The 12,459-nt window shown below is 37.2% G+C and overlaps 1 protein-coding gene across 8 annotated transcripts in view; it reads left to right on the top strand.

Annotated features, from left to right (window-relative positions):
- Window positions 1-12,459, top strand: part of ATF7IP (activating transcription factor 7 interacting protein) — a 218,780-nt gene that overhangs the window by 11,611 nt on the left and 194,710 nt on the right. For 5 of the 8 annotated variants that reach the window (XM_075010686.1, XM_075010677.1, XM_075010719.1 and 2 more), the window contains exons 1-2: window positions 11,632-11,940; window positions 12,319-12,380. The exons of 2 other annotated variants lie outside the window; for them this stretch is intronic. In XM_075010686.1, coding sequence (XP_074866787.1) covers window positions 12,331-12,380 — 50 coding nt within the window. In that variant the 5' untranslated portion in view covers window positions 11,632-11,940; window positions 12,319-12,330. Of the gene's footprint in view, window positions 1-3,704; window positions 3,813-11,631; window positions 11,941-12,318; window positions 12,381-12,459 lie in introns of those variants that run through there. One more of the 8 variants, XM_075010711.1, reaches the window with a different exon arrangement.

Genomic DNA, 12,459 nt, shown 5'->3' with positions numbered 1-12,459 from the left:
GATTCTTTAGGTAAAAAATCGTCATTTGGAATCTTTAATTGCCGGTGACCTGAGTGAGAAGGAAGGTATCCAGTTGACTCTCAGATACCAGATAGAATTTGTAAAGATTTTGTTCAGAAAAGATATACAATTTATAACATAGAACATATTTGATGATCTGGAAATCTGTGAAAACCCAAAAAACATGGAATCCTATTTCAGGTTATGTTCAAAACAGAAGTGTATACTTTGTGTGTTTGTGCGTGTGTATGTGTGTGTGTGTGCATCTGAAGTTTCTGCTTCTACGTGTCTGTAAACAGAAGGTTCATAATAAATTTTGACATGTGACTGTACTGATATGAATAGCCAACCAGTCAAAATAATGGTTGATTTCTTCCTACAAACTGTTGTAATGTCACTTTGAGTTGCAGCTGACTGTTGATGTGGAGAAGGTTTGAGTGCTTTCATGGACTTAATGCGGTCTCTTCTCTTTGGACAAGTTTATTTTCCAGAATTGTTGTTTTACTTTTGGGGCTAATGAGAACAGCAGGCATCCATTGCTGGACTGGTTTACTAACTGGACTGTTAACTGTGGTTTGTAACCCATCCTTTAAATCAGCTTCTGTACTCAGTGACTGGAAGATAGCTAATGTAACACCAATATTTAAAAAGGGCTCTAGAGGGGATCCTGGAAATTACAGACCAGTAAGGCTAACATCAATGCCAGGTCAATTAGTTGAAATTACAGTCAAGAATAAAATTGTCAGACGCATAGGAAAACATAATTTGTTGGGCAAAAGTCAGCATGGTTTCTGTAGCGGGAAATCATGTTTTACTAGTCTTTTAGAATTCTTTGAAGGGGTCAACAAAGATTTGGATAAGGGGATCCAAAAGATTAAGGCTATATCTACACTACAAGCATCTGTCAACACACAAACCGCAATGGAACCTCTTTGGACAGATTGCTGTCATACATAACTTGCTCTGTTGACAGAGAACTGGCAGGCTGCACTGCCCTCTGGTGCCAGAAAGTAGAATGGCAGACCTGCAAACGGAAGCCCTCTCTGTGTCTGCACTTCTATTGAGAGATTATGCCTCGAATTTTTGAGGAATAATGCTGTCGAGGCAAATGCAGAGTTCTGTCAAGAATCTGTCAAAAGAATGCTTTAGGCGTGTAGATGCTCCCTGAGTTATGTCGACAGAAGGCCCATTCTGTCAACAAAACTCTGTAGTGTAGACCCAGCCCCATAGTGTACTTGGATTTCCAGAAAGCCTTTGACAAGGTCCCTCACCAAAGGCTCTTACGTAAATTAAGTTGTCATGAGACAAGAAGGAAGATTCTTTCATGGATTGGGAACTGGTTAAATGGCAGGAAACTGAGAATAGGAATAAATGGTAAATTTTCAGACTGGAGAGGATTAACTAGTGGTGTTCCCCAAGAGTCAGTCCTAGGAACAATGCTATTCAAGTTATTCATAAACGATCTGGAGAAGTGGGTAAACTGTGAGATGGCAAAGTTTGCAGATGAGATACTAAACTGCTCAAGATAGTTAAGACCAAAGCAGACTGTGAAGAACTTCAAAAAGATCTCACAAAACTGAGTGATTAGGCAACAAAATGGCAAATACAATTTAATGTGGATAAATGTAAAATAATTCACATTGGGAAAAAATAATCCCAACTATGCATACAGTATGATGGGGGCTAATTTACTTACAACTCATCAGGAAAGAGATCTTGGAATCATTGTGGATAATGCTCCAAAAATACCTGTGCAGTGGCAGTCAAAAAAGCAAACAGAATGTTAGGAATCATTAAAAAAGGGATAGAGAATAAGACGGAGAATATCTTGTTGTCCTTGTATAAAACCATGGTACACCCACATCTTGAATACTGTGTACAGTTGTGGTCACCTCATCTCAAAAAGATATATTAGCATTAGACAAGGTTCAAAAAAGGGCAGCTAAAATGATTAGGGGTTTGGAACAGGTCCCGTATGAAGAGAGATTAAAGAGGCTAGGATTTTTCAGTTTAGAAAAGAGGAGATTAAGGGGGAATATGGTGGAGGTATGTAAAATTATGAGTGGTGTGGAGAAAGTGAACAAGGAAAAGTTTTCTTGTTTCCATAATATGAGAACTAGAAGATGCCAAATGAAATTAATGGGCAGCAGGTTTAAAAGAAATAATAGGAAATTCTTCTTCGCACAGTCAACCTGTGGAACTCCTTGCTAGAGGAAGCTGTGAAGGCTAGGACTGTAACAGGGTTTAAAAAAGAGCTAGATAAATTCATGGAGGTTAGGTTCATTAATGGCCATTAGCCAGGATGGGGAAGGAATGGTGTCCCTAGCCTCTGTTTGTCAGAAGCTGGAGATGGACGGCAGGAGAGAGATTGCTTGATCGTGACCTGTTTAGTCTACTCCCTCTGGGGCATCTGGTATTGGCCATTGTCAGCAGACAGGATTCTGGGCTGGATGGACTTTTGGTCTGACCTAGTATGGCCGTTCTTATGTTCTTAATTCTGAAGCCATTTGCTACTCTGGGCAATCGAAAAAAGTATCATTTCAGAAAGGTTTGGAAACAAGATAATGAGCTTCATGGTCTTCCAGAAGGAAGCCCAACATGTATTATTTGTGGTTGATGGTAGAAAAAATGTTCTGAATTTTCTTTTCCTCAAGATGATATGCCTGCTAATAATCCCATAATGAAACATGCTAATAATGGCAATTCTACAGCAGCTGTTGCAGGTATCTGCATAATGGAGTGACGTTATTAGGGAAGAACTCTGACAGAAAATGAGACTTTATTGGCTCACAGGCCAACTGATTATGTTTTATAAGTGGCTTTTTGACATGTTCTCCTTTACATCTAATTCCATTAAAATACTGCCAAAATACTCCCTTTTTTAAAGGATGTGTCGCTGTAATTTGTCCCCCTCAAGATCTTTTCTATATGGAGGGGAGCTTATTTTGAATACTTCGTGTAAATAATTCCACCCTGAAAAATGTTACAATACTATGTCCTATTTTTTGACATCACAAAAAGTGTGCTGCTTTTGTAAACTAGTTTGGTACTTAATTTCTTGCAAAGATTTTAGCTCACCGATGTATGGAATTTTTGAAAAGTACTCTTTTGGTTAACTTTTTGGTTTACAGAGTGCACTTCCAGCTTCAAATAATGGTAAGTGTCATATGGTGTAGCTGGTTTTCCTAAATTTTGCTGTAATGCTGTGGTGGTGGTGGTTGGTGGTGGTATGGTATAAAAGCTGTAGTGGCCTGGAGCAGATTTCCATTTTTCAAAAAGCATTGAGACGAGGCTCCTTAAAGAGTATTTCCTCGTATCAGTCAGCTTTGTGTGTGATTTGGCTCTATTTTTGTAACTGTTAATGTGTGGCTTGGACTTGGAGCTGGCTGGAATCAGGAAGGATTTGGAGCATATAATATATCCTGAGCCACACACTGGTTTACAGACTAACAAGGTTGTCTTCATGCCTCGCATGTGTTGTGTGTGGTTTTTTGTTTTTTTTTTTAAATATCATTTGTGCTCTGAGAAGCTGCAGTCTTTGCAGCATGTGCAATAATCATCCCCTCCCCCCTTTTTCCTGTACTATTTTTTACCATGTGGTAAAGAGGGAGGTGCTCTGCTACATAAATGTTTTATCCACTGCTGAGTTGTCACTGTGTGGCTGATCTTGAGTGCAGCCATTTTAAACACCTTTTCAGTTCAACTAAGACTGTACAGTCTCAAAATGGCTGACAAACTGTTCTTTGCAGCAGTTTAGCCTGACTGTATGCAAATGAGCAAGTCTGCTGGAGTCACATGCTTCAGATTTAGAGGTAAGAAACAGTTCTGCTTTTCTGAGAAACAATTTCAAGACTTATTTACAACTTGGATGTTTTGGGGGGAAATAATTCTGAATTGTGTAGGTGTTTTTTTTTTTTTTTTCCCCATTTCCCCCACTTCCTTTCTTTGAACAGGAAATTTCTGAACACTTCAAGAGTTAGATTAAATACAAATGGCATTCTGCAAGCATTGAGGGGGTTGGATTGATGAGGTCAAAGGTCATATCACTGAAAACATGTAAAATAGTTTTTTACCAGCTACCTGAGTTGTCCCATTTCAGTTTAATTTACTGCCAGGCCAAATCTCCCATATTTTTGCTGGCATTCCTTGGTAAACTTGCTGCATATTTTTGTATATATACATAAAAAACACCCAAACAAAAATAACTCCACAGATATGTTGTGAAATTAGAATATTAGCTCAGTCGTGCATTTAGTAACCATATTATGTCCAATATATTTTTTCTTTTTCTGAAATACTTACGACATTCAAAATTTACGCGGACAGCAACATGTATGTAAATCTTCAATTTTGTTTTGGTAGTAGCTATTTGTAATTCCAAGACAGCAACCTATAATATGAAAGTGCAAGAACAACACTGGAAGTGAAAATTAAAGATATACATTCCTGTTTCTGTTTTTGTGTTTTGTTTAGTGTATTTTCATTTAATTGTGCATTTTGAAGGGTTAATAGTGCCACACAGCATTCTAATGTCTGTTTGACTACTTTAATGAATGTTGGTGCCCTTGGATGTGGAGGTAAGGGATAAATGGTTATACATACATGTCACTATACCACTTCTTTTTCTTTTGTTTTTAAAAAGGCATTTTCCTCCTACATAGATATCATTCTCTTCCCCTCTTAGATTTTTTTAGTACTGGCAAGTGCTAACCCTAGCTATTGTAAATTCACCATGGGTTTATTTAAAATACATTGGTAATAAGAATAGCATCTTGACATCCTCAAGCAGCAGCCCAGGGCAACCCCGCCACCACATGTCCACTCCCTAAAAAAAAAACATTAACAGGACAGACACCATACAGTTTCAGAATTTGAAGAAACTGTGTAAACTTCTTTTTTTTTGAGTGAAATTGCTTTTTAAAATATTAAAATTCTGGGAAAGGGCTTGATTTTTTTTTGTCTATGAATTTAATTTTGTCTGTCAGCGCATATCCTATAACTAACAAAGGAAAGATATCTGTGAAGTTTAAAAATCTAAATACTTGCTTATACATACTGATTCCTAAAAGTTCTTGTGGGGTTAATGAGAGAATGCTGCTTTGAAGAGAGGTTCAGAATAGTGCAGAGTGCAGTACATAGGTCTCCTAAAAACTAGGCATGCATCTTTGTGTTTCTGATAAAGATAGGTAAAAGTTTGAATAAAATATGAGCATTTGAATGCAGTATGGTTACTTGATTGTGTTTTTGAATACATTTTTCAGTAATTAAATGCATGTGTTGATCAGTGTATGTATTGGGGAGGGAATTTTCAGAGAAATAAAGATACGTCATATGGGAAGACATATTTCCTGTATTCAGGAAGTGGAACTGAAGCAGTTAATAATCCTAGTACTGCATTTTAAGTTAATTAATGCTACTTCTGTTCATTGTCCTTGACTATTTCACTTGCTAGCCTCAGTTCTTTTCTGTGGTATTTATTGGTTGAGTAGCCAAAACAGTTAAGGTGTTCAAATCTTTGAGATTTTTTCCAGAACTTAGACTCATCGATGTCAGAATTTTTTTGCCACTTTATTTCCACAAAAATATGTATGTGAATATTTTGCATACTTACCAAATCTGGTATCTGGCTACTTTCTCTCCTGCCATAAGCCCATGGGTTTCCTTCTTTTTCATCCTCCACACAGGTGCATTTCTGGTTTTCTTCAGATCTGCAGACCACAGTCATTCTGAACCCAGTGGAATCTTTTAATAAGTCTCCTGAGGTTTCCTTGGTTTTTTAAAAGCAGTGTGATCACATTACTCATTAATCCAAGTGCTAATGCCCTATATTGTCCAGATCAGAGGGAGAACATTTTTATCCGGTTTCTCAGCATATCTTTGAATTGAAATAATACACTGTTCTATAGTAACGGGGAAATGAGATTTTGTACCTAAAATCATCCTGTAGCAGCTTCCAACTAGTGCAGACAGGAAGGGAAGGCGTTCAGAATGTTTTTATTTTGTAAAATTCTCAGATAATTGTAATTCTCATGCCTGCTGTACATATTCTATATCTTTTCGAGGTTAACTCTTTTTGTTCTGTATTCCACTGTGACTGCAGACAATGGATAAATGTAGTAGTGCCTTTCTAAATCTATACTGAGGATGGATGTTTCTGTGTTCTCTCTTTCTGTTATTCAGAATCATACTGAGCAGCTACACTGTGCCTTTAACCTTCTGAAGGCTTACTTGAAACCCATAGCTGCCCTGTTGGGCAGGTAACTTATACCCATTTTACAGATGAACATAAAACACAGAGATATTGTCCAGAGTTGCATGGAAATCTCTTGGCTTTCTATTCTTTGCCTTAGCCATTTAAGCTAACCCCTTCTCCTCTTTGTCTTTCCTTTTTCCCTCTTCCTCCTTGGAGGTTTTATGCATTGCTTTGTTTTGGTTTTCTTTGACATCCTACAAGGCCATTTGAGAAACAATATCTTTCTTACAATTGTGACAGGAAATGACTTGCTCATCAGCGAGCCTTGAACAGATGGTTTTTGTGATTTTTTTTTTACAAGTGTTTTTTGTAATGTTTAAAAATATTGTTGCAGTTTAAAACTGCTGTTCCACATAGAATGCAAATATTCTCATTTTTAGAGTCCTGAGCATTTGAGTTGTGGGACCTCTAGCCTGCAGCATTAACACCTAACAACTATCTTTTCATTAACAGTGGTTTTTTTTATTTTTTGGCCAGGATGGGAAGGAAGCAAAAAATCATTGGTTCATATACACAGAGGAAGAACTTAAATACTTAATTTGGGTGTAAATGTATGTGTTTTGGTTCATTTTGCAATTAATTGTGTTTGTAGTTTTATATCATTACTAATTTTGTTGTTGAAGTTAGAAGTGTTTCTAACAGGTTATGCTATTTTTGTAAGTGAATGATTACTGTATGTGTTAAATATGAGGTTATCAGCTGGGCTTTGTTAGGCTCTGCTGATGATTTCATTCACTTAATGCTGGAGTTGGTATTCTTCCTTTTGAGCATTATGGTGTTCTAGAGGATTGACTGGTGCTGACACAAAGTAAATCTGGAAGATAGACTTCTGCAATTGCGTTCTTGCTAGTAACGTCAAATAAATACAGATTTCTGGGAAGAGTGCCAAACAATCACTGGCAAAGGACTTATGTAGATTTCTGAAGTTGTTTTCCAAAGATTTTTACTAACAGAAAAATTTATAATCTGCATTTGCATGGAGACTTTATGCTGATATTTGCATTCATTCACTTCTAAACCTTAGTCTCAAGTGGAACTGTTCTAACATGTCTTGTTTGTTTATCTTTCTCTTAAAGGCCAGAATTATTTCAGTTGCTGCAGCTGCATCTTCTCATTTTCAGTAGATGTTTTGGGAGTAAATAATATCAGGATGGATTCAGTCTGAACTGGAATGGACTCTTAATGTTGCAGTCCCTAATGCACATAAATCATTCACTTTCAAGCTGCTCATTTCCTGTGTACTTCAGGGAGTGGCAATAACTGCTTGCAAAGCATGTAGAACTGTTCTGAAATTTGAATACTTAATCTCATTCTGATTATATGATTTCAGTTAAATTGGCCCATTAAAATTTATAACTGCTGAAATTTTATTAAGGGTTCTCAAGAATCTTTGTTTTAAGCAGTTAGGAATTTGTCCAGTGTTAGTTTTTCTGCATAATTTTTATTACCTGATTAGACCTTTTTACATTTCTCCAGTATACATCTAATAAAGAATGGAAGTCAAAATGTAAATCTCCACTGAGTGAAACAAAGATACTTCCCTAAAGTTGGTGAGGAAGCACCGTAAAGCTGAGTATTTCTCTTTAAGCACAAGGTGAGGGAGCACAATATTATGAGTCTTGAGTCATGAGCTAACAGCACTTCATCTAATAATAGCTAACATTCTCCTCCTGCAGGAGGAAGCTGACTGTTGCCAACCTTCCCCCTCTCTGAAGGTACACGTTGAAACTCTGTAGTCCGGTTCTCTCTTGTCTGGACACACCCATAATCCAGCATGATTTTAGTTAGGCAGACAACCACGGATGGGTGTGGCCAAGTTTCCCGTGGTTTGGTTCCATAAAGTTTGTTTACAGGTCACCAGTCCTGGCTTTCAGTGTTCTGTGCTGTTATTTAAGCTGTAATTTACCCCAAATATCTTCTAAGAGCCCAGTAAGCAGTGGAAGTTTTGGTAATGTGCTAGACAATATTAATTTACCGTGGTCCAGCAAATTCTCTCATCTGGCACCAGTTTGGTCCCAAGGGTGCTGGATGAGAGATTCAACATGTACAGTACTCTGATGTGAAATATACAACACGGCACCAAATACGTGTATATTTTTATAGGTTGTTTCCACACTGCAGAGATCAATATAATTTTCTGAGCCATTCTAAAACCAGAGAGTGGTAATCTGGGAAAATGCCAGTCTTTTAGCAATGTGATATGTGAATAATTGCTATATGGTGCTGTAAAGAGGAAGTTAAATGTGTCTCTCTTTTGGGTTCTTCGTTTTGTTTTGTTTAAGAACAGTAGTGGAACAATTTATCCTCTGAGATTTTTGGAACAAAACTAAGCCATTAGAGTCAGCCTACCTGTGTCATGGTCATTTTAGATTTTTTTTTAATTGACAAATATACTGTAGAAATGTGTTTAAACTGAAATTTTGACAAAAACCCAGAGCAGATTATTCTAATTGTTTTCTTAATAAGCAAGCTGCTCTTCCTTAGAGTGTGAATACACTCACAATGGCAGCATTTGTTTTTAATGAGTATCTTGTCTCTGCAGTTTATAGTTTCTGCTGGTATTTCTAATAAAGCTGTTATGATTTCTTTTTTTTTTTTTTTTTTTGGTAAAGTGACTACAGTATAACTGCTGGTTTTAGGTCAGATGCCCAAGTTTGTCCTGCATTAAGAATTCAAGTATAATATTTTTTTTCTGGTGTGTAAGTAGTAAGCCTTAAATGGGGAGCTGAACAGGAAAAATATTTGGGCTTTCCTTCTAATAGACTGACTGCGGGATTTATGGGTGAACTTACAATACATGATTGTTTCATACAGAACTAAATTTTGGAAACACCTACAAAACTATAGTTTAGTTACTGTTCACCATTGGTTACTCTGCTTTGTATGAGAAACACAGATACTGCCTCAGTGATGTGGGATTTAACAACTCCTTTAGCTGTTCCAGTTTTACCCTTTTCATGGAAGCAGTTTATAATGTCTTTTAAAAATTAGTTAGTATATTTCAGAATACTCAGTCAGCTGTTTATGAAAACTTACTTAATCACAACTAGTTGAGCATTCACCTGCATGCAGCAAGGAGAACAACAGTTTAAAACCAAGGGAGCGCCCTTGACTTTGTCTTGAACGTTCTGGAAGCAGGGTGGTTCTTTTTTTTTTAACACAACAGATAAATCTTTTGGGCTGGCTGCAATCTCTGGCACTGAATTTCAAGAGAGGAAGGGAGCTAAAAGTTTTGATACAGATCAGTTAGAAAACACGAGTGGCCTTGTTTACTAATAGTTTTGTTGCTGTTGTTGTTGTGTGCTGGGAACCTTACAGTGCTTGCATCTGGTTGTAGTTTGGCTGAATGTGGGAAGTATACATTTATTTTTTAGCAGCATTTGGTACCGTTTATCTAACAGGAATAGGGATCACAAGGAGACTGTGTATCTGTTGTCATTTGCAGAGCACATCATAAGAACTACTGCTGAAAGAAGTGAACCATAAAGCATTTGGAAGTGCTATGGAAAACAGATTTGGCTGAAATAGAGTACGAATTCCAGGATTTTCTCAGAGGTGAAGGCTAATTATTACCAGGTCTCTGTGTGGTTCAGTTGGTTAATGGGGGTGATTTAGTCTGGTATTCCTCTTGGGCAAAGAAAATTTCTTGTCCTATACGTTACTTCAGGCTGTTTGATACCACAATGAAGAGTTCAATCTCTAACCATCAAAATAGACTAACTTGGATTACTAGAAGTTTCCAAACAGTTAAACTAAGTTGTGCTAATATGAGGAATAGAAATTTTTTCTCATGCTAAGCTAACCACCTAGAACCAGACCTTTAAGCAAAACATCTTATGATTAAAACAGGCTAGAAAACAAATTTCACATTTCTGTAGTGACTGTAACATAGGGACATTTAACAAGGAATAAGAAACTGGAGAGAGAACAAAAGGAGTTAAGTGGAGCAAAGCTGACTCCCTGCTCTGGAATGTCTGACCTGCAGTGGAAGTGATGAGCACCACTCCTGTTTGTTCATTTGTGTTTCTTATCCCACAGATGTGCCACTAACTGGTGCCACGTTGCAATAATGCACTCTTGCTGAATATGAAACCTGTTAACATTATTGTAGTTTTGCTTTTCATTTTGAGCAGTCAGAAGCACCAAAACTGGATGTGACAGTGAGTCGTCTTCTTTAAAGAGGATGACATTGAATGAGACAGGAGAGCGTGAAGATCTGATTCATTCCTTTTCCCAGACACCACTTATAAAAGCAAAACATGGCTTTTGTGTGTTCAGAACTAAATAGAAGTGTTCTTAAGTAAGCTACATATATAATAGAATGATTGATATTGCTGGGCTTTGATTGGAAAGAAGGGAGAAATGTATTAATTGTATGGCCTTGGAAGGGTGTTGAAATGTAGATTTCTGTATCTATATTGTTTGACAAACCGGAAAAGCCAGAGTCCACAGTTGATATATCCGCCTAATGAAGTAGAAGTAAATAGAGGGAGGGAACATGAAAATTAAGCCAACTCAGGAGACTGGTTGCTTGTCAACAGCAGATGAAAATTGGATCAGTTGTACTATAGAATTTATCAGTTACTGTTGGAAAGCTCTGAGGCATTGGGAATAGGAACTGAGGAGTTTAAAAGACTAGCAGTAGTTATACACAACTTGAGCAGATCCATTTATTTCAAACATTATTTTGATTATTGCTATATACTTACTGAAAACAAATTGAATTATGCAGTGTGAGTTCTGTGCCCTGCTTCATAGTGATAGATTAAAAATGGAACTGATTCATTAAAATTACTGCCTACAAAAAGTCTTTTCTGTTGCAGCTGTATTAATCTAATTCATAATCTTATTTTTGGGACTTGGATCTGGACTATTGGTAAACAAATAACTAGACTGTACATTCTAGAACCAGTAGTTATCTGAATTGAAAAAAGGAAGGGTTTACTCAGCAATATCCTGCTGCAGTTTAGTCATGAAATGAGGCCCCCTTTATGTAAATTTTCACTGGCGCCAGCTAGCTGTAACTGCAGTCTGGCTCAGTCTTGGCAGCAAATAACATCTGCCATGGACTTTCTGTTGCCTGGAATGTACAGACATTTTCATTTCTGGACTGAAAGAACAGGTTTGATGGATCCGAAAATGAGTAGAAGGACCTAAACATAAGGAATCTTTGTGTTTAAAATATTGAGGTGTTTTACCTTGCTGCTGCTTTTTAATATGTTGCCCTTCGCTGTCCTCTAATAAATTTATCTGTTGATACTACTATGTGGGATGTACTTTGCTGCACATAGTGGCTGCAGTGCTAATAGTTGGCAGCACAGAGCAGTACAAAGAGTTCTGATTCTAGACACTTGCAATTGCAGCATTCATTTTAAGGCTGTAGTTGGCTTGTTTAGTTGATCTTCAGTGATACCATCTCTTCATGTATTTAGTCAGGTGATTAAGTGTGGGGATATGGACACACTTTACTGAACAGAGGTGGTTCACTAACTGAAAGGTAAAGCAGTTGCCCATGCTCTGACTAACATGAAGTATTCCTGCTTGTATGTAAATGAACCAAGATTTTATTCTCAAGATGGCTGACCTGGAAGTATACTTGTAGCTTTTATATTTATGCAAATGAGCTGAGTGCCTGTGGGCTTATATAGAGGAGGAAGTACATTTCACACGTGTCGAGAGTTCTCCAGGTAAGAGAAACATCTCCTTCTTTGCCCTCATTTTTCAGAAGCCTGCCAACTTCCTCTTTCCAGTTTGTGCATGTGTGTGCATGCGCGCGCGTGTGTATTTATTTTTATTTTTGGCAAAATGCTAGAAAGATTAGGCATATCAGTTTTAAGAATGACAGGTAAGAGGTATATTCTTGAAAGTCCAAAAACCAAGTTTGTTTTATTTTTATAAATATATATTCTTGCTTCCAGGAATGTAAAATGATTTGATTGGGAAGTTGAACTGAAGGCCTTAAAACATATCAGAGAATACAGAGATGCCATTTTTATTCTTTTTTTATGTGTGCTTCAAATATCTTTTATTATCCCTTTTGCTAGTGTTTTGCTTTCTCTGTACAGCGACACCAACTGATGCAAGAGGAGACGTCATATTGTTGCAAACCTTCTCCCTCCTATAGAAAGTAGGTTTTAGAAACTCAAATCTGCTAGTGATGTGTTTTTAAGTTGCTGTATGTCATGAGCTATAATTGCATCATCCAT

This window comes from Carettochelys insculpta, chromosome 1 (genome assembly GCF_033958435.1).
Source record: "Carettochelys insculpta isolate YL-2023 chromosome 1, ASM3395843v1, whole genome shotgun sequence".
Lineage (NCBI taxonomy): Eukaryota > Metazoa > Chordata > Testudines > Carettochelyidae > Carettochelys > Carettochelys insculpta.
This window is presented reverse-complemented; position numbering and strand designations above follow the sequence as displayed.